Source organism: Motacilla alba, chromosome 4 (assembly GCF_015832195.1).
Source record: "Motacilla alba alba isolate MOTALB_02 chromosome 4, Motacilla_alba_V1.0_pri, whole genome shotgun sequence".
Lineage (NCBI taxonomy): Eukaryota > Metazoa > Chordata > Aves > Passeriformes > Motacillidae > Motacilla > Motacilla alba.
Window position 1 is genome coordinate 5,302,014 of NC_052019.1, and position 22,032 is coordinate 5,324,045.

At 49.1% G+C, this 22,032-nt stretch overlaps 1 protein-coding gene across 1 annotated transcript; it reads right to left on the reverse strand.

Annotated features, from left to right (window-relative positions):
* Positions 1-12,720: 12,720 nt before the first annotated feature.
* Positions 12,721-21,652, reverse strand: LOC119700724. The gene is made up of 7 exons (XM_038136263.1): positions 21,607-21,652; positions 20,368-20,460; positions 17,018-17,189; positions 15,595-15,732; positions 14,397-14,526; positions 13,430-13,591; positions 12,721-12,978 (listed from the first exon to the last, which is right to left on the reverse strand). Exons 1-6 carry the CDS (start codon positions 21,637-21,639, stop codon positions 13,450-13,452), a joined length of 708 nt encoding a protein of 235 aa, XP_037992191.1. The 5' UTR covers positions 21,640-21,652; the 3' UTR covers positions 12,721-12,978; positions 13,430-13,449.
* Between the last annotated feature and the right edge of the window lie 380 nt (positions 21,653-22,032).

Below are 22,032 nucleotides of genomic sequence, written 5' to 3' on the forward strand. Positions count from 1 at the left end.
AATTCTGGTAATGTAGGAGCTGCTGCAGTAATTGATCTGTGCCAGCACCCACCACCACTTGAATGATAAATCCATGTTTTAAACAGACTGCTCTAAAAACTGCAGAGAGACTGGCAAAAAGAACAAAACCTGGAGAGAGCCAATAAAGAAAGATGAAATAAAATATACTGTTACAGAGCCTCCTCTGTGCAATGCCTTGGGAGGGGACTCAGGTATGGGGTGTCTAGAAGAGATGAACAATGGTGTTGGTTTAAAAAAAAAATGAATTTCAGTCTTCTTATTGTTTTGTGCTTACCCAAAACACCTAAAATCCCATACCACTGAGACAGCAGGATGCAGAAAACGTTGCCATTAGTGGGATGAGTCTGAAATTCAGCTTTTCATGCTTGTTATTAGAGATAGGAAAACTTATTTGCAGTCTTCATGAACTTGATTTAGTGTGGGGATTTTGATAGAAAATGAAAAATGCCACTAAAACACAAAAATACTTTTAGTTCTGTTGGAAAACAAATTGTGTACAGTGAAAAACAACCATCTCCAAAGTAAGGATGGGAATATTTTATAAAGATACATTAATCTCAGGTGAACTTCAGGTGAAATTGCTTTTCTGTAAGGCCAAAACTATAACAACAAAAATAAAGGGCTCATATCTTCTTGAAGGAGAAAAATGTCTGTATTTTAACATTTTCTAGACTCCTCAAACGGAGACACCTGGCAGCACCCCCTCACTGGCTCATGGTGCAACATCAAATAATGAAAATATCTCACTGCAGAGGCCGAGGTGTGTCCTCAGAGGTGGGGAATGAGCAGCAGAGCCCACCCAAAACACAACCCCACGGGGCCCAGGAGAGCCTTCCATCAAAACAGAAAATGTATGGAGTGGCTTTGAGTCTGGGATTAAAGCAGCAGCAATTCTCCATGTAGAATTTGTAGGTTACAGTGGCAGTGTCACCCCTGGCTGAAGTGGCATCCTCCTCCTGTGATTCACCCTCATCCCTGGCAGGGATAAATGTGGAATTAAAAAAACTGTGGCAAGAGGCAGTCTATATTTTTCATTTCATACTCTGACACATGAAACAGAGCCTGTTTCAACTCAGTGCTTGGGGTTTAAATTTACCTTTCCAGCTCTGTGTTTAGGCAAAAAAAGCCTGTTTGTTTTTTAAATATTTAGTTTTCTGTTGTTCACCATCCTCTGTCCCTTTAAGTGGGGGTCCATTTTTACCTTTTTCAAGTTGGCAAGAACACTGGGCAATAGAAAACCTGAAGAAATTTTTATTTCTAAATTGAGAAATAAATGTTTTTTTGTTTGTTTTTGTTTTGTTTTGTTTTGGGTTTGTGGGGTGTTTTTTTTGGGGTTTTTTTTGTTTGTTTGTTTTTTTTTCTGATAGCAGCTAGAAGCTTGGTTTTGGTGAATGAATGGACACAATTAACTTTTCAGATGCTTTTACACAACTATCCAAGTGTCATCTCCTCCCAGACTGGCCCTCACCACCATATCCCAGCATCAGGAGTCAGCCCTGGCTGAGCTACATGGAAAAGCTCATGAACAGAACAAGGAGTTTCCTCATGCCTATGAAAATGGGGAGAGCTGCCTGATTTCCCAGGGAGGAGCTGAGCTCAGCATCACCCCATGGAGATGTTCAGCTCTTTCCTCTTCCCACTGTGTCTGGATCACATTTCCAACATGCCCAGTTCTCCCTTTGCCTTGTGGAGGGCTTGAAGGCACCAAACCCATGCAGACAATTGCCCAAAAGACAATCATGATGGTGGAAAATGGGTGCTCTGAGCATTTCTGGCCATCTTTCCCAAAGAGCACCTTGCTGCCACGCTCAGCAATTTTCCAGTTCCAGCTGCTGCCAGTCCCACATTGTGGTGGGAACTCAGTGTGAAGAGGAGCAGAAGAGGAATAGGACCTCTGGTCAAGGCCAGGTCCTGTTTGGAAGGTCTTCAGTCCCAAATGTGAATTATAGATGGAATTAGGTCATCCCTGAACAATAATCAGAATCCTCTTTCTTTGTCAGATGGTTGGCTCCCTAAAAGCTCTTCCTACCAAAAGCACAGGGAACACATGGATTTCCAAGCCATAACTGGACTTGTGTGCTTAAATCCCTTCATGGCATAGCCAGGGACCTGTAAGTCACAGGGACACTTTGGAAAGAGACCCACATCAAAAAATAAATATTTTCAATTATTTAAAAAAAAGATGAAATATTTTGGTTTGTTTAGGTTTGGTTTTTTTTGCCTGCAGGAATCCTTTAGCAAATTCATCTGACAGGTGAGCCAGGGATGAACAAACACAGGGGAGAAAACTGCTGGAGCCTGCAGGGCTCCTGTAGGCAGTCAGAGAGCTGTTCATAAAAACAACAGGAAACTACAGCAGGACTGACCCACAGCCCTCTGACCCTGCTCCTCTGGGGCACTTAGGGTCTGCCTGTGCAACTGGCACATCCTTATTTTTATATATATATATATATATATATTTATTTATTTATTTATTATATCTTAAAGAGGTATTTTATATGTACATAGATGCATTGATATAGGTTTTGTCTGCTTGTTTTGAGGGTCTTTTTGTTTGGTTTGGTTTTTTTGTTTGGTTTTTTTTTTTTTCCCTTCCCAACCATAGAGGCAATGGCTGAAGCACATGCTGGAAATACCCAGAGGAAGCAAGCCATGAGTCTGAGTAGGGATGGATCAAGCATTTGAACCTTCCTACTGCTCTCACCTGTCCTGAAGTGTGGGGGTCCCAGTCATTGGTTTCTCTGGGTCTGGACTGAAGGCACTTGAGACAGTAGTTCATGTTCAGACTCAGGGGTTAAAACAGTCTCACTACTGTGAGTTCTGCAGCTTTTCATTAGAAGGCACAAAATGGCCAACAATCTCTTGTTACAAGGTCTTTTAAGACTAAACTGTCCAATTAAGAACTGACACCTAGATTATTTTCCCTTTTAACCCAGTCACTGATCCCAAAGAGCCCCAATGCAGACTCTTCTGCCCAATTACAAAATGCCACCCAAACCCATGAAGGAGAAGGAAGAAGAAGCATGAAGAAGAAACCCAGGATGACCCTGTGCCCTCCATCCTGCTTCCATCCACAACATACTAAAAATCCCAAAACCTCAATTTCTCACCAAGTGATACACCTACACTGCTCTCTATAATCTATTTCACACTTTTGTGGATTCTAGTCTATCTTGAAGTCTAGGAAACTTTCTCCATGAATGAGGGTCAAAGTCAGTGCTCCCCTGGGGGTCAGGACACCCCAGAGCAGACAGGGAAATATTCCCAGTACCCTGGGTTTCCACACTGAAGGTGTTCCTGAAACTCCTGACAGGAGCCAAAGTCCCCAGTGAAATCCCTGACCATCACACCGAGACTCCAGCTGCTGACCTGCTGCTGCTGTGCCAAATTCTGTCACTTGAACAACACAATCCCAAAAGGCAAAACCCTTCCAGCAGTGAAACCCACCTGTGCTGGTGGCCAGCAGTGGTCCACACCTGGGAGCAATGCTTCTGCAGCAAAACATTGGCCTGAAGGCCAGAGAAGCCTGAGAATAAAGTTGTCATGCACTCAAGTTCCCAGCTCAGCGTCAGACAAAACCACTGACATATGGCAGCCTCACAAAACAACTCAAAACCTGTTGAGTTTAATATTTTATGCTCAGTGTGGATAGCTGAAGCTTCATCTTGCCCTTGGCACAATAAATGGACTGACTGAAGAAAGTGCTTTATAACTGCAGAGTGCTCAGTGACCCCTAAGGCTTCTGCAGCATCCAGGTGCTGTATCCCTGGACACAGAACGGGAGGGAAAATGCAGATTTCATGAGCTGCTGTTGGAACCCTGGTTAAAGAGTATTGTGTAATTAAACAAAAAAGCCCACACTGAGAGCCACAAGTAGTTAATTATCAAGATAAAAATGCAAATAATTTAAGTGCCATTTCTTAATTAAACTATTCGTCCTTAAAAAGTCTTGTGGAGAGAGAGATAAAGCTCCATTTTTAGTTTGTTAAAGTACTATGAAACTCACAGTTTATAAAAATATAAATATAATATAATATAATATAATATAATATAATATAATATAATATAATATAATATCAAATAAACATCTGAGTCCAAACAAATAATACCATCTCACACATTGAATCCTGACCCTAACAAAAAAAAAAAACACCACTAAAAACAAAAAACTCCACAAGTTGCCAGTGGAGATTTGTGTTCAGCTGGTTAAACTTTCCTCCCCAGAGAGGTGCTGCTGGCTGTCACAGCGTGCTGTGCTGTGTGGCCAAGCCTGGCAAAGCAATTACTGCTGAGCTGGAGGTGAAGGGCAGGCAGGCACTGCTGGGATGCTTCTGGCATTAATGGATCTCCTCAGTCCCCGTTTGGGAACGCAGCAGTTGAATGTGCTCCATGCCATGCTGTGCCACACGTGTGATCATCCTTTCTCAGCTCTCTGCTGCCAGAAAAGCTCCACGACGGCGGCGCCCGGCGCAGGCTGGAGGAGATGGATGTTTGTTGTTGTTAAACAATAAACAACATTAAATAAAACTCTGAATAAATGTCTGGAGAGTCTCATAAGGTGGGCAGAGGTTGGCTCACGGTAAGAAATACTGTACAGAGTAAGGTGTGCAGGCAGAAGGTGCCAGCTATTAAAGCTTGAATTCCCAAAGCAGAGCTCTGCCGGGGGCTTGCTTGGGTGTTAAGCAAGGAGATAAAAAACTTGAATTAATGAATGATTTATGACAGAAGAATGGCTGATGGTGACAGGCCGCAGGAGGTTGATGCACAAGGAGTTGGCACTTGGGATGTGGGATTTCTGGCACGTGGGGTGCACGAGCTGTTCCTCCTGCAAACACAGAGCAGTGCCTGAAATCAGGCTGGGACACACACAGGTACACACACACTCACAGAGGCACATCCACTCCGTGCTAAAGAAAAAAATGCTCAAATCCACACCCTGGCCACAAGGCTGGGCAGCCAGATCTGGCTTTCATCCACACCAATTGTCACTAATCCCCTGCAGCAGCTTTGTCTTGGTGAGTCATGGGCTAAGCACAAATTCAGTTACATGGACCACCCTGTTCCAGTGCTTCAGCTGGTTTCCCTGGCCCTCTGATTTAGCATCACAGAAGTGCCTTCAGGATTCCTTTCAAACCCATTCTCCATAGTCTAGCTTAATGTGGAAACAATACAATAAATAAAGATAAAAAGAAACAAACATAAAACAAACAAAAATTTAAAAAAAAAAACCAACGCAAAACAAAACAACCCCCCCAAAAACCAGCTTTCAGTGCTATCCCCCAGACAAGTTTATTATACATATTGGTCAAAGTTTTGAGTGATCAACAAATGAAGGAGTGGGTTGCTGCCTTCCCCGAGGAGAAAACACTCCAACAAACAGTGTTTGAATAGGAAAACATCTATTACAGGATGTGCAGGAACCGTGGAAAATGTGAATCCAGGAGCAGCTTTATGAGGGGTGACTCAGACATTGGTCATCCCCAGAAGAGTGGTCAAAACAGGGAGGAAAGAGTGGCAGGAAAGCACCTGCATTGCAGAGCTGAGTGACTCACAGGCGAGTTTCATCTCCAGCCTCACAGATTTCTGTCCTGTCGTGCAAGTCCCATCCCCAGCAGCATCCCAAACCCATCCATCTGTCTTCCCCTACGAGCTGCAGGCCTGGGAGCTGGGGGCTCACACTCAGAAACTTTTCCCTTCCTTCCCAGAGGTGAAACTGGGGGGAAGAGTTGTTCCCCTTCAGTGCAGTTTTCATTCAGGATGAGAAACTGTTTTGGCCACAAAACTGTTTAAAATTTCAGGTGGGTTTCACTAAACATCCCCTGCTAGCATGGTTAGGATTATGTTGATGAAAGGGACAGCTGATTCTGCCCTGAAAAAGGGGGATAACCAAATTAGGTCAAAAGTTAATGGAAAAAGTGTTAGTGGAAAAATTTTTTAAAAGCCCAAGTATTGTCTCTTCTCCAGGTCCTCTGTTTTTCAATCTTCTTCTTCAAAAGCTAGAAATGTGCCAGTGAAAGGAAAAGGCCTGACTCCCGTTCAAAGACTATTCCCACACTTCTTTTAACCTTGAGCAACTTGCTCCTGAAACCACAAAACTTCCCAACCTTGCACTCACCTGACACCCCACACCTCACTCCTGACCAGGATGGGCTGGTTCCCACACCCTGCACCCCTTCCCTTCTGCCAGGGCAGCTCCAGTTCTCCATCCCTCAGAGCCACAGCACCAATGCTCCTCCTGTCTCACCAGGGTGACCTCCAGAGAGCACTGGAGTCAGATATTAGAGTTCTCCAAGGACTGCAGAAATGTTTCTTGGATGTTTTTCCTGCAAACACCATGTCGGGGTCAGAAAGAATTGCATGAAAAACCAAAGAATCAGAGCTGCGTTTCTCCTTCTGGCTTGCACAGCTCCATTTGGAATTTAAAAAAAGGTCATTTATTTTGTATTAGGCAAACAGGGAACGGATACAAAGCAAACCTGGGTATCTACCACCTCTTCTAGGTGCCCTGGCTGGGTTCCAAGGCAGCAGTGGACAGGCACAGGCTCAGAGGGCACCTAATTCCCCAAGCACATCAGCTGCTGCTCAGCTCTTCTCCTTCTGCTTTGCACCACTTCTTGATTTCTTTGCTAGTCTTGAAGCAATTTTCCCCACCTCTCAAGAATCACACTCTTCCAAAAGCCCCAGTGGGGTGTGCAAAGGTTTGGGGCTCTCTTTTGAGCCAGCACCCCAATTTTTGAGGGCTCTGTTATCGTGCCACCTTTACTGCCCTGTCACACCTGCCCTGGCACTCAGCACCAGTCTGGGCAGCAGCACCATGTGAACAAGGCTAACTCAGCCCCAGCACCTTTCAAAGCCAGGCTGAGGCACAATTAAAACCTGCAGGCTGGTATTTGCAGCAGCAAGATTGGGTTTGTTGATTTCATTGCAGGAAGCTCTGACCACTGCCAGAAACAGTGCAGGGGGGGCAATGGGGAAAGTGAGCACTTTCAGCTGTGGGACTGCAAAATGCCACGTCAAGGGTCTCCTCTCTCTGATTTTTATTAAATTTACTTCTAATTTTTTTCCCTTATTTATTTTTTTACAAAGTCTGAGCCTCTTGAAATAACTGGAAGATTTTCCAGGGAACCCAACAGCCTTTGGATGCAGTTTTCAGGGTGTGTGAACCCACCACCACCACAGTGAGAGATGCAATGAGATTTTGGGAGCTCCTCTGTCACCTGCAGGGCAATACAGCTGATCTGGCAGGTTTTTGTCACAGCTGAATTGAAGAAGGTGCAGGTGATTGTAAAGGTGTCACATCAGTCACAGCCTCTATCTGCTTTTGAGGCAATGTGATTGAAATAAAACACTGCAGCGCTCATTTTCACTTTTTGTCATTATTTCTGTCTTTCATACACACATTCCTTGGATAGATCCAGTGAAATCTCACGGTGGGAGCAGTGATGGAGAGCAGGAGCAGCTGGCAGAGGAAGGAGCAGCTCCCAGCCTGAAGACCCTCACATGTTGATTAGAGCAGGAGCTTCCTGATGGGACTGTTTGCCCTGCTGACCTGCTTAATTAATTGACTCATTATCAGCAACTCCCCCAGGAGCCATCAAACATCACCCATGAGAATATTTTCCCTAGATACCCATCCCATAGAAAAATAAAATCTATATATTTTTCATATACTCTGGCATATCATGTTCCTGCTGAGTAGCACACACAGCTGGATGTTTCCAGCTGGCCATGGAAGGATGAGAACTGAATTTGCAAATGTTACAGCACATTTCCATTTAACAATTGCTTTTTTAAAAAGGGAAATATTTTATACAGGCTTAGTTCCACGTGAGAGTGGCTCCTCCTGAGGGGGATAGGCCTGGTTGGATATCACCACTGCTCACAGGGAGAGCAGCAATGCTCAGGTCTACAAAGGCCACATGATCCCAGAACTCCTGAGATGTGTCCACTGCACCAAGAGAGACCTGCAAGGTAAGGGAAAGGTTCAGGCCACCCAAAAACCAATTTTTTTCAAGGTCCACTGACCAAGGAGATGAAGAGGAAAAGTAAAATATGTGGGTCAGCATGAGCCTGGGTCGAAACATTTTGTTTTGAACTCATGGAAGGAGAACTGAAAAATATGAGCAAAATCAAAACATATTACAGAGTATGTCACTTGTAATTTAGAAATAAAAATAAAGTAGTATCAGTGGAAAATTCTAACAGTTTTACCAGCATGGTTTGCATCTAATGGAGGCAGATCCATCAAGCAGCTTTCAAGCTGACCACAGAATCACAGAATAAATTGAGTTGGAAGGGACCCCCAAGGGTCATCCAGTCCAGCTCCTGGCCCTGCACAGCACCATCCCCAAGAGCCACACCCTGTGCCCGAGAGCATTGTCCAAACACTCCCTGAGCTCTGCCAGGCTGGTGCTGTGACCACTGCCCTGGGGAGCCTGTTCAGCGCCCAGCCATCCTCTGGGGGCAGAACCTTCTCCTGATATCCAACACAAACCTCCCCTGGCACAACTTCAGGCCATTCCCTCAGGCTCTGACAGCAGGAGTGTGGTTCCTTCCAGAAGGAGGAGATCCGAGGAGGCAAAGCACTTGGAACCCACCTCTGAGCTGAGCACAGGTGCATGCAGAGGACTTGTCCTCATCGTGTAGTCATTTATAGCTGCAGTCATTTATAGCTCTAAACTCACTTTTATCTTGCAGCAGCATCAGACAGACCTGTTCACCATGAATGGAGTCATCCCATCCAGCAATAAATCCCCTTTCACTTTCTATTGATGATTCATGTAGCTTTTAACCAAAGCAAAGAAACCCTCTTCATCTAAGCAAGCTCAAATAAAGGCAGTGAAGAACTTTTAATGCTTTATGAAGGTTGTGTCCCAAATTCAAGCCCAGCAGCCTGTTCCCAAGCACTAACAGCACCTGAGCTGCCACAGAAACAGCATAGAAACAGCGTGGAAACAGGCATGAGGCCAGCTGAGTCTGGTTGGAAAGCAAAAGACCTGATTTTAGAGAAAATGGGAGGAGTGGCTGGCACTTGCTTTTGTTCTGGACTGCCAAGCCATCACAATAGTTTCTCTCCATCTGTTTTGAACTCCATCATTTGCCCAAGAAAGTGCCATTAAAACTACACCACTCAAGAAGAGTTGTTTGACCACCATCCCTTGACAAGAATCAGTTTTGTAAAAGGTGTTGATTGGCAAATTCTTTGCTTATAATTTCTGTTCAGGTTGGTGGCTGGGCCAAGGGCAGGGCTGACCCGGCCGCAGCAGATGTGGATTTGCATCATTAACTCCTTCTCTGTTACCATGAAGCTTATGCTGAATGATTTATTGCACAATTGTGAGTTGGTTGGCGGCCATGGGAAGAGTTTTACCCAAAACAGGAGGAAAAGTTGATTGCTCAGTGAAGGGGCTGAGGATCAGCCCTTGAATGTCCTGGCAGCCTTCAAAGATGTGGTGGCATTCATGGGCAGTGCTGTTTGCAGAGCAGTGAAGGTGTCCAAGCATTTACTGCAGGTGCTTCCCTTTTATAAACGTCACATCACGCCACTGAAACCCCAACCACCAATATTTTGTTCTGCTGGGCTAAATCAATCCTCTAATTACATCTGTAAAAACACCTCTGGAAATTTGTGCCTGTTACAAATCACCGGTTCTTCCCAAGCAGGCTCCTCCAAGGGAGCTGCTGTGGGATTTCTGCCTGTTCCCATGCAAGGAGCAGGCAGCATCAAACACATTTGAGGGTTCAGTCATTCCTTGGTGGAGTGGATGCTCTGTAGTGGTGGCCAGAATGACCACAGACATATTTTAGCCTGTCTTTCAGCACTGTGGAATTCACTGAGCCATTCAATAAGGAGGTTTTGCACCTCTGATGTACAATGGGAAAATTTGGGAATTTGTGGAGAGTTCTAGAAAGAGTCAAAGTAGAGAAAGTGATCAGTGGATTAACCCATGATAATTTTGAATTACTGTTTCCATAAAGAACACATGAAGTATATTTAGAGCACAGTCAGTGCTTCCATGCTGGGAAATAAAAAAAGACAAAATTTAAGACGGAAAATGCTATTTCAATATTTGTGATGAAGATGAGGGATGAACCCAGAGCATCCTTTTCTGTGAACAGACATCTCCATTATGAATCTTAAGGAAGACAATTCTTTAGCAGCTCAGCAGGACCAGGCAGAGTGTGGGACCCTGATGCCAATTGGGATTCTAATGGCTGAGCCAAGGGAGTTCAGTTCCACCTCCAAAATGAGAATTTCCCCTTCTAACCAGGAGATGGCACTAAGGCATTCAGGTAAAAAGCATCACTTCAGCCCTACTAAAAACCTGTTTTTTCTGAAGCTGTACATTGGAGGGAAAATCTGCAAATTTTACATTCACTGGGTTGTGCTTCTTGTGATGGGTGTCCTGAGAGGGAGCATGTTTCTGACTGACCTTCTCATGGCTCCAGTGAGTTCTCCCCACATCAGAGCAGCATCCATCCAGGGATGTTCCTCTGTTTTGCACACAGGGAAGCACCAAATACTCTGAAGAAATATGCCCGTGGCTCAACCATAGCAGTAATGAGGCAACAGGATCCTGGAAAACATCTCCAAATCTCCACCAACCACTTCCTGACCCATGCCCAGCTCGTTTCTTTGTGTTGTTTAGGGGTTTTCTCTTGGATTTTGTTACTTCTGTAAAACCTGGTTGCATCCCTTTTGGAACCCCGCAGAGCTCATGGCTGGTGTCATCTTGGTGCTGCAGAAAAAGGACTGGAAATGGATGGTGTTCAGGTAAAGCCAGTATTATCTAGAGCTTCTCTCCTCTTTTTGACCCCAGTGCTCTTCAGTGTTAACCCTGTGTCACTCCCATGAACAGGATCCATCCACTGAAAGCCTTGGATGCAATTGGAAAATGAAAATTGAAAACCTGATTCTGTGTCTGCTCCCTTCTGCCATCTGGATATATTTGCACGCAGCCTGAATGTGCCCTGCATGCAGCAGTGACCCCTGGGCAGGTGTGAGAGCCTTTTGGTGTGTTTGAACTGCCTTGGGACCATCACAATTCCCATTCCCAGGGAGCTGAGATGGGGGAAAAGCACTAACAGCAATCACTGCCATGACACACAGACCTATATTTGGAAGGGGCAATGAGGGCTGCAGAAACAAAGGTTTGAAAGAGAATTTAGGGAAGAGGAAAGGCAGGAGATGAGGATGCAACAGGCTGGATCCTTTGTGGGGGCTGAACTTTCAAAAGCTGCATCTCTAAGCCTGGTCTCCAAATCTGGGAAGTACCTGAGCCAGGATGCTGCCAGAAAAAGCAGGAAGCACATTTATCTCCAACATCAGCAGCTTCCTTCCTTCTCCCTGGCACAAACTTAAGGACCCCTTTAGCAAACCCAGCATCCATCTGCCTGACTGAATATCCTCATTAGTGCTCCTGGCAGCACAAACCCAGGGTTCTTATCCAGCCATTTTTTCCCACCGTGGTTGTGATTAAAATTTAGCAAAATGCTTTTTCCTAGTGACGTTACCTTGCATATGTGCTCTGAGAACTTTACGTAGACACAGCCCCCATCAGTGCAGCAAAACCCAGCAGAGCAGAGTCAGTCTGAGGAGCACAACTCCAGCATGGGGAGACAGGAAAATGATGCTTTTTTTATAAGAGAAATTTATCAGTAAGGCCACAGGGTAAATTTTAAGTGGTGTAAAAGCACACATTTCCCTTAAGAGCATCTCAATTCTCATGGTCTCGTTTTCCTCAAAGAAGTCAAACTCTGTCTCCTCTCTGATCTAAGCAAGTATTTTCCCTTATTTTCTAGTTAAAGGTAGCTTCATTGTTTCTGTCCTCCAAAATTGCCATCAGTCCACTACACTCAGCTACAGTGGAAATCCCAAATGCTGCATGAGCTGTGGTCAGCAATGCCCCACACCAGAGCAGCTTTGAGAAACACTGGCCCGTTCTGCTTCCCTGTATCATCAACTTGTCTGCCAGACATCATTTTGCTAAATCCTGCAGATTTAGATGATGAACTTCCTGGTTCATGATGAACTTCCTGGGGCAGGGACCAGTGTGCTGCTGTGTCTACATAGGTCCTGTCACCATCAGGTCTGGATTTCAGTTGATTTCACAGTAAAATAAGTTATTAGTTCTCATTATTTTTGACATTTTAGCTTTTTGTCTTGCTTATCCCTCAATACAAGGATGTCCTTTAAAAGGAATACGTTTCAGGAGTCAGGGAGAGGTTTCTCTACCTGTCTACAAAATTATCCCACCTACTCTGGGGTAATTTTGGCAGCAATCTGAAGACCCATTCAGGTCACTAAAGCCACAGCAGAAGGGCTGTCAGCCCTTTCCAGGTCTGGGTTCGGCAGCTCTCCATTGCCATCTTCAGGCTGGGAGCAGCCTTGACCCCTCCAGAAACCTAAAAATCCCGAACGGACCCGGCAAACTCAATTCCCTTTTGCCCAGCATTAGCTGAAATTGATGGTCAAAACCTGGAATAAGCTGTTAAATGTAAAGGAGGGGAAGGAGCTCTGCAAGGCTGGTACTCAGCTGCCTTGGATAAGACGGGATATTTCCCTCCATGTAAGTGGACAAGGTTTTAGACAGCAAATTAACCCCAACAATGCTGTTTAACACACACTACTTCTGGCTGAGAATCAAAGTTTTTATCATCAAGTTTTCTTTAAAGTACATAAATTGAAAATGCCCGAGTGATTTTAGCTCTGTAACCTCCATTGTCCCCTCAAAAATACATTTCCTGACAATGATAAAAGCTGAGGTTCTTGGGAGATTTTAATCATAAATTGCACTTAAAGAAGACTTTGCCAAACATTTCACATCTGACAGACACGGTGGTGGGTTTGGTAGTGACGAGGTTTCCAAGGCTTTCAGGGTCTCTGATGAGCAATATCACACAGGCAGCTTGGAGGGCCAAAGAGCTGTAATCACAGAACAACACAGGTAACACATCCTAAAAGAAATCACAAAAATGTGCAATAATGTGGGTGTCCTGGTCCAACAGGGCCAGCCTACAAGAGGCTCATCAGACCCAGCATTGTCACCCAGTGAACATCTCCATGCCACTCCCCCACCTCTCCAGTCTCCAGACACTGTCTGACCACCCTCACGGTGAAAAATATCCTCCTAATTTAGATCTGGTTGGAAAAAAAAAAAATCACTTCTAGGAGCCCAAAAAATCATGGAATGGTTTTGGTTGGAAGGGACCTTTGAAGGTTATCTCGCTCAACCCTCCTGCACTGAGCTGGGACAAATACGGCTGCTCTGAAGAACATTCCAGCAGTCCAGCTCTCAGGTCTCATGGTAGTTTGTACCAGGTCCCACAGCTGTTTAACCTTTTTCCCACTGCCTCAGCCCCTGAAATCCCAGCCCTCAGGGCCAGAATGGATGATGCTGGTGCTTACCACAGCCACCTTGGCACCACTCAGTTACCAGCCAGTTTCCATCGCGGCGTCCATCGCGCGTCCTTCCCGAAGGGCAGCCATTGGGCAGAGATGGGAGAGGACCAGTCCAGCCTCTTCAGGAAGATGCTGTAGCTGTCTGCATACTCAGTCACCCAGCGGCTCCTGCACAGAACGTGGAGAAGGGCATGAGGAGAGGACCTCCAGCCTGTGCTTCGTGCACCAGGACAAGGGACCTGCCTCCCCTTCTGCAGTATTCCACCACCCAGCCAGGAATCCGTGTGGAGCAAACAAAAGCACATCCAGGTGGGATGGGGGAGAGGGGGAACAGCCTGTGTCCATCAGGAACGGGGCAGATGCTGCAACACACATGGCTGCCACCAGGATCCATCTCCCACCTGGACCAACCATTACACAGGCGCAGCCTCCACCCCACACACAACTCCAGGATCACAGATTAAAATCTGCAGTGCAGAGCTGAAATATATGTGTGTTTGGGGAAGGTGGGGGGCATGAGGCAGCGGGGAGGAATTGCCTTTCCAGTGAGAAATGAGAGCTGAGGAGCAGTTTCTGCCTGTTTGGTTCATAGTGTGCAGATGAGTCACGTTGCAAACGGCTCCTGCCCTGCTTGATTTGAGAGATCCCTTTCCCAGGGGAAGCCTGGGCATGGAAATGATGAGACATGCCTCCTGCCCCAGCCCCATGGGGATCTTCTTTCCACGAGGATGAGGCTGTCCCAGGAGTTGTCTCCCCCACTGCAGAACTTTTCAAGAAAAGGCTGATCAGACTTTGGGAGTGGATTTGTCCCCGAGGGAATTTCCTTGGGCTCATTGCATAATATGGACAAGGAGAAATATGCTTGAGAAACGCCTTCCAATTCCAAGCAGGTCCAAAACCTGACTGACCTACTCCTAGCGTGTCCCCCACTCCCAGCAGCCACCCTCTCCTCCCTATCCCACCTCTCCCTTACTCATTGAAGCGGATATCTTCAGGGAAAACAGGAGAAGGCCTTATCTCCTCTGTGTACAATGCAGCATGGATTCCTCTCCGGGGCTCGAAATCTTGCTTGTAGATACTTTTCCAGTCAAGGTCAGAGCAGTCTAGTGAAAGAGAGTCCAAATAATTTAAAGACTTTTTTTGGATCTCTGTCTCCTATACTGCACAGCCTGAGTGTTCCCCCTTCCCCTGAGCTCCACTGGCTGTTTGTGCTTCCAGCTCTTCTGTTGCATTTACCATGATGAAGGGATTAACCAAGGGAAAATGGAGGAATTGCTTCTCTGGTGTAGATAAGGTTGTTTAGATGAGATTATTCAGCCCTTTTCTATAGCCTGTGTGAGGAAGCCACACAAGGCAGACCTGGAAATGACATCTTGTGATCTTCCTGTCTGGATATTGACTTGTCACCTGGTATACATTTTCCCATACTGTCTACTTACTTTTCCATCCTGCCACTCATCAGGGACTAAACCAAGGAAGAGATTCATGGCTCACTTAACCCCTAATTGAGGACCATCACATCTGCTGAAATATCTTCCCCAAAAATCCCTGTGGGAGCTGGTTTGAAGAGGCACCATCTCCCATCTGACTCTCCAGAGATGTCTTATCTGTGCGTGAACAGCTCGGTGTGTGTCCTCCTGATCAAGCAGATCTAACTGGGGATAAACATGCAGTGAGGACACACAAAGAAGAGCCACCCATTGTAGAGAGATTTTCTGGGTATTTTAGAAATTACACATTCCTATGGTGAGTAATTAGTGGGGTATTTTTGTTGTTTTCACTGAGGCTGAGGTTTCAGGTGTCTCACACGTGCATGGCCATGTCAGACTGTTAGCGCAACCCAGCAGCAGCTCCTGTCTCATGTCATTATTTCCAGGGAGGCCACATTGAGCAGGGCTGTGGTCCATGGGATGGGCTGTCTGGAAATTGGGGTGAAAGGAACACCATTTACAACACTCCAACCTCTTCTAGAAGATAACTGTTTTTCTCTGCCCTGCTTTCTCCCCACCGATGGGCAGATGGCTACAGGGGATCTGGGAACCCTTCCTGTGTCACTCATTTTCCCTTCACCCTCCTCTGTCTCTTCTGGAATTATATTAAAAAACATAAAACCAGGCTGAAGGCCACCAGTTATTCACATGGGGCAGTTTCCACAGCCTCCATCCACTGACCTTGCATTAAAATACATGAGCTCAGGTTCTTGGCTTTGTATTTGTCAGCATTGGACAGCACCTCCTTGTACAAATCCTGGGCAAACTGCTGGTAGGTGACCATGTTATCAGGTGGCAGCTCCCTTGGCTCCAACACCCCTGAGACATGGGAGGAGAAGGTCAAGTAGGCAGGAATCACCATCAATTACTCACCCAAATCCTACCCTTTGGATAGGGTAAGTTGGAGTCCCAGCTGGCAAAAATCAGGGGAGACCCAGTCACTTCAGCAGAGCTTTGATGTGGTGCATCAATTTTGGTGGTTGATGACTCAAGCAGGGGAAGGATTTACAGTGGTGCAAAGCAAGGGGAAGGAGCCCACTGTCTCCACATTGCTAAAAGGAGACCCTCTGCAGCAGGTCTGTGTGTGAGAGGGAGAAAAACTGCACTGCTGGGATACACAGGGGAGAGCAGGAAGGGAAAAGCCCACAGGAGTTTTGTCATTAGCATAAGACAGCTTCAGATGGGCTTGGCAAGGAGATCTTTGCAGCCCTCAGATGTAAGAGGAGTCCCTATGGAGACACATCTGTCTGAGCTGCTTGTCCAGACTCTCCTTCTATTGAGTGGAGAGGGAAAACCCACCAGGGCTTACTTCACCTCATCGTCAGGGTGGCATTAAGCTACAGGAGATGGCTGTGCCTTTGCTCTCCTCTGATCATGAAAGGATCCAGACATCCAGGCATCCCACACTGGGAGAGATCAGCTCAGGGAACAGAGGACATCCCTGGCCATGTCCCCTGTTTGCTTCTGGAGCACTGCTGAGCAATGACACCTCTTCCCTCTCAAACAGGAACTCAGAGAAAAATTTTTGCTTTGGGATGGCTGAGCATGTCAGAATGATGTTTGGTGAGCACTCCCTTTCTTTTCCTGACTTCCATGAGTATTTTAATCCGTGCAAGCAAGCTGTTAAATGGTGTGGCTGAGGGCTGGCTGCCAGCACATTTGCTGTCAGACAGGTACCCTTAGCAGAAGGGTTTTTTGAACTACCCAAACCCCTCACACCCAACCAGAGCCCTTTTCCCTCCCTGCACTTCTGCAATGTGGGGTTGACTGCCTCTCCCTCTATCCCAGCAGAGTTTTGAAGACAAAACCCTTAGAGACCCTGGCTAGAAGTGGCTCTTCATGCACCAAGAAGTTTCTAAAACCTCAGCTCCCTACACCCATGCTTTGGGCTGGCCTGGGAGCTGCATATTCCTGGTGACAGGGCGCTGTGCCCATGTGTGAACCCTGGCCAGCCCAGCCCAGCACCGAGGCATCATCAGGATGCTGCCATGCATCCATGTGTGTCCAGCCAGCATGGACCAGGGGCTGGCAGAGGCCCAGGCAGACAGTCCCTCAGGCAGCTGGACGCAGCCTGGTCGCCAGCAGTGCCAGCATCAGGGCTTACCCTCAGTTTCATCTGTCGGAGCAGGAGCTGGAAGGGGCGAGCAGCAGCACAGGTCGTGCATGGGCTCGGCGAGGATCTCCAGTTTGCCTGCCCATCTTGGGGACAGGTCAGAGGGCTGGCACTCTGGCAGGTAGCACTTGGGTAGCTCTTCCAGAGGAGGGTATGAAGGTGTCTGCAGAAAAAGGTCCCATGTGAATGAGAGGGGGCAGCTGGGGAGGGCAGCTGCTAAAGCATCGTCCAACAGCCGCCCACAGCAAAGCCTGGGCTCGGGTGGGGTCAGCATCCCTGGGGGCACAGGGGCCACAGAGCAGCTCTGGGGCTCTCACTGCAGCACAGGAACCACCACAGCTTCCTCTGTCTGCCCATCTTAACAGCTTGGGACTCCGCTGGGCCCTGGGTAGGCAGTGGGAGGGAGAGAAGGAGCCCTGGCAAAAGTAGTGGGAGCAGGAATGGCTCCAGGGCTCATGTCAGGGAAAGGCTAAAGAGGGTCCTGGTGTGGCTGCTGCCTCCAGCCTCTCCAGCTGCACACTGCAGCTCCAGTTCTTAGGAGCTCAGAAAGGGATTCTCCTGCTGTGAGCAACTCCAGGCTGCTGGGCCAGCAAGGACCATCCTCACAGGGTTTGTCCATTGTTGTTTTGGTTCTCTGTGGGTTTCTGTTCGTCCCTCAAAGTCCGGGGTTCCCAGGGCAATCCTCTAATGTTTTCCCTTGCCAGGCTGACGGTAGGGCAGGTAGAGGCTGCAGAGCTACAGGAACTACCTGTGTCTGGGGGCTTCCCCCACTGAGGATGGCCAGAGCTTCTCCTGAGGTATCTCCAGAGGGACAAGACTCTGGGAGACCATGGTGGGGATGGCTCACCAGCCAGTGCTTTCTTCCTTAACCCAAGGAGTTCCCCTTGAGAGTAGATTAGTGCCCAGAATTTCACAGATGAAAACATCACAGTTGTTTTACCCTCTTAAAAAAGAACAAATCCTATCAGGGCCAAGAGGGAAACCTGGGCCTCCCGAGTACCTCATCATCACACTACCCAGTGGGACAGCTTTCTTTGGCAGGCCTCAGGAATTAATCAGGAGCCAAAGGGAGCTGCAACCCAAGAGAATCAGGCACAGCTTCCTTCCTTCCTATCTCCCAAGCTACACCAGCACCTCCACAGAAGTGCGCAGCCTTCCAGAAACAAAATTTAAATTAAATAAATAAAGGAGAAAGAAAAAAGAAACGGAGATGCATGGCTAGGGAACTGCCTTCCAGCGGGCAGGGGTTAAACCCTGCTGTGCCAGCCTGGCTCCTGGAAGCGGAGCAGCCGCCTGGGGCTGGGGCTGCCCGGGGAGCGCTGGGCAGCCCGGGAACAGCGGGAGCCCCGAGCGCTAATGAGAGGAGAGAGGAGAGAGGGGAGAGGAGAGGGGAGAGAGGGGAGAGGAGAGAGGGGAGAGGAGAGAGGGGAGAGAGAGGAGAGGAAAAAGAAGAGAGGAGAGAGGGGAGAGGAGAGAGGAGAGAGAGAGGAGAGGAGAAAGAAGAGAGGAGAGAGGGGAGAGGGGAGAGGAGAGAGAGGGGAGAGGGGAGGAGAGAGGAGAGAGGAGAGAGGGGAGAGAGGGGAGAGAGGAGAGAGGGGAGAGGGGAGGAGAGAGGAGAGAGGGGAGAGGGGAGAGAGGAGAGGGGAGAGAGGAGAGGGGACAGAGGGGAGAGGGGACAGAGTAGAGGGGAGAGAGGGGAGAGAGGGGAGAGGAGCAGCTCCCCAGGCTGCTGCCCGGGCGGGGATGGCAGCGGTGCCCCTCTGGCCCGGCGGGCACCCTCAGACAATGATTTCTCTGTTCTTGTCCCCACCTTTTCCTCCCCAGCCTCGAGTTTTTTTCCCCTTTCCTGTGAGCCTGCGAGCCCCAGGCAGTCCAGCAGCCGAACATGCCCCCCACCACCTCTCCGCAGTGGCCCAGAGCAAACCGCAGCTGTCCCCACCGGGCTGCCACAAGCAATTAAACCAGGGCAGGCGGAGCGAGGCAAATCAGATTAAATAGCTCAGGGGGTCGCTCGCACTGCCAGGAGATTAAGGGGGGGAAAAAAAAGGAAAAAAAATCCAAAACCAGCTTCCTCACAGAAGTTCTCTCAAGGCGGTGTCAGGGCAAGGAGCCATCGCCATCCCCAAGGCAATCCCCCCGCACGGCGCTCAGGGATGGGTGGGTTGGTGCTGACGCACCCAGCAGCCCCGCGGGGAACAGGCGCAGCCCGAGGCCCCGGCCCAGCGAGCATCGTCAGTGCCCTGCCTTAATGAGTGTAATTAGCATCACCCCCCACCAACAGCTTCACCGGAGGGTGCAGGGGGGATTTCCCGCAGGAGGGACGGGGGCACAAGCCGAGGGGACGTGGGCGTGATGGGAGCTGCTGGTGGGTGACATCCGTGGGGCAGCAGCCGTGGGGACCACAGCCATGGGGACAGCAGCCATGGGGACAGCAGCCTTGGGGACCACAGCCATGGGGACAGCAGCCATGGGGACAGCAGCCATGGGGACCACAGCCATGGGGACAGAAGCCATGGGGACAGCAGCCATGGGGACCACATCCATGGGGACAGCAGCCATGGGGACCGCAGCCTTGTGGACAGCAGCCATGGGTCAGCAGCCTTGTGGACAGCAGCCATGGGGACAGCAGCCGTGGGGGACAGCAGCTGTGTGGACAGCAGCCGTGGGGACAGCAGCCATGGGGACCACAGCCATGGGTCAGCAGCCATGGGGACCACAGCCATGGGGACAGCAGCCGTGGGGGACAGCAGCCGTGGGGCAGCAGCCGTGGGGACAGCAGCCGTGGGGACAGCAGCCATGGGACCACAGCCATGGGGACAGCAGCTGTGGGGACAGCAGCCGTGGGGACAGCAGCCGTGGGGACCACAGCCATGGGGACAGCAGCCATGGGGACAGCAGCCATGGGGCAGCAGCCATGGGGCAGACGCCGTGGGGACAGCAGCCATGGGGACAGCAGCCGTGGGGGACAGCAGCTGTGTGGACAGCAGCCATGGGGACCACAGCCATGGGGACCACAGCCATGGGTCAGCAGCCATGGGGACCACAGCCATGGGGACAGCAGCCATGGGGACCACAGCCATGGGGACAGCAGCCATGGGACCACAGCCATGGGGACCACAGCCATGGGGACAGCAGCCATGGGACCACAGCCATGGGGACAGCAGCCGTGGGGACAGCAGCCGTGGGGACAGCAGCCATGGGGACAGCAGCCATGGGGACCACAGCCATGGGGACAGCAGCCGGCCCTGCCGCCCCTTGGCACCACCCCCGTGCCCAGCTGAGCCGGGAGCAGAGCTGGCAGCCTGGGCTGGGCAGCCAGGGCAGGAAAAGGAGCACGGTACCGGGACGTGTGCCTGGATGGGGGAGTGATAATCGTCGTGCCAGCAGAAGTCCTTGCGATAGATGCTCTTGTACTTGTCCAGCGCGGCGGGCAGCTGGGAGGGAGAGAAGCAAACACAAGGCAGCACTAAGCCTCCGGGGAAGCCTTCAAACGTGGTGATACAAACCCAAAATGGTCCCTTATAGCTCAGGAGAGGATGAGCTGCTCTTCTGGGCCACCTGGGGCCAGCCCAACGGGGCGATTCCTTGCTCTGTTAAGCCCCAAGCAGGGAGGCTGGGAAGGTCCTACACTCTTTTGGCAATGGTTTCTGGGGCTTTTCTTGTCCCAGGGTTTCCCTTGCAACAAACACCTTCCTCCTGCCTTCCCCAAACCTCCTCTGAGTGCCCAAATGGCCCCAGGCAGAGCACTAACACAGAGCTGCCAAAATACTTTGATCAGCTGCTGAGGTCCAGCGTCACTCAGGTTAAATCAGCGCATGCTTCCATCTTCCATCTCAGCAACATTTGCTATGTGCTTATCACATATTTAAAGAGCTGGCTAATGTCAATTCTCATTCTGCAAAGCCATTGGGGAAACTGTGGAGGAAAACTCTGCCGGGGATATCAAGGCAGTGACACCTGCACTGACACCCGAAATCCTTGCAGTGCAAATTTCTGGAGACAGAGGCAGGGTTTAGGGGAGAGAGCACTGTCTGTGTGTTTTGTCCCTCAGCATGCACCATGAGCACTGCTGGAACCAGGAAGGCTGCTGAGATGAGCCTTCAGGCTGGCTCCAGAGCTGTTTCTATGCTGAAGCATTAAACATGGTAACTCATCACTGATAACTCAGCAATGCAAGGCCAGGGCTAGGGGAGGTGAGCTCTGATTGCAGGTGTCACTGTGATCTCCACTGTTACACAAACACGTCCACCACACAGGGGTGGCTTGGCCAGCCCTGGCAGGAGCTGCACTGCCATGTCCCTGTGACTGGGGACACTGCAGCAGCACACAGCCCCTTAGGGAAGGCTTGGTGTGCCTTGCCAACAGCCACCCACCTCGGACAAGGATATATTTTATATTCTCAGTCCTTCTTTTCTAACATTCACTCTTTTCCCCCTCTGGGTTTCCCAGACCAGTGTTTGCCTTTGGCCAGGATGCAGAATTCCATTGTCGCCAGTTCCTATTATCTTCCCAGACCAGCAGACCCAGCCAAACCCACCACTGAAGCACCAGTGAGGATGAGAGTCCTGTGTGTACTTCACCTTCCATGCCTTTGCATCTCTTATCATCTCCATGGTGAACCAGGAACCTGGACCAGAAAAATCACTCTGTTAAAAACCAGCAGACCAGGTCTTCTCCTCCACCCCACCTGAAGGGATAAGGGAACTAAGGGAACTGGAGACCTGAAGCTGGCTACTGGCAGGAGGAAGGGGATTCAGATGGGGCTGAAATACTCAAATTGGCAGAGTATGACTGATTTCAGCCAACCTCAGCAAAGTAAAATATACCCAACCAGGAAATGAGGAGATGGACACCTCAGGGGATGCAGTCTGTTGGAACTCAGAAAGGAGGAGATGGAGGCATCCCAGCACCAGCAACCCCAAAATCACCCAGGGGGTGAACAGGTGTGACCCCTCCTGCAACAGGAACATCAGTGATGGGATCCAGCGGTGCCTGTGTGGTCACTG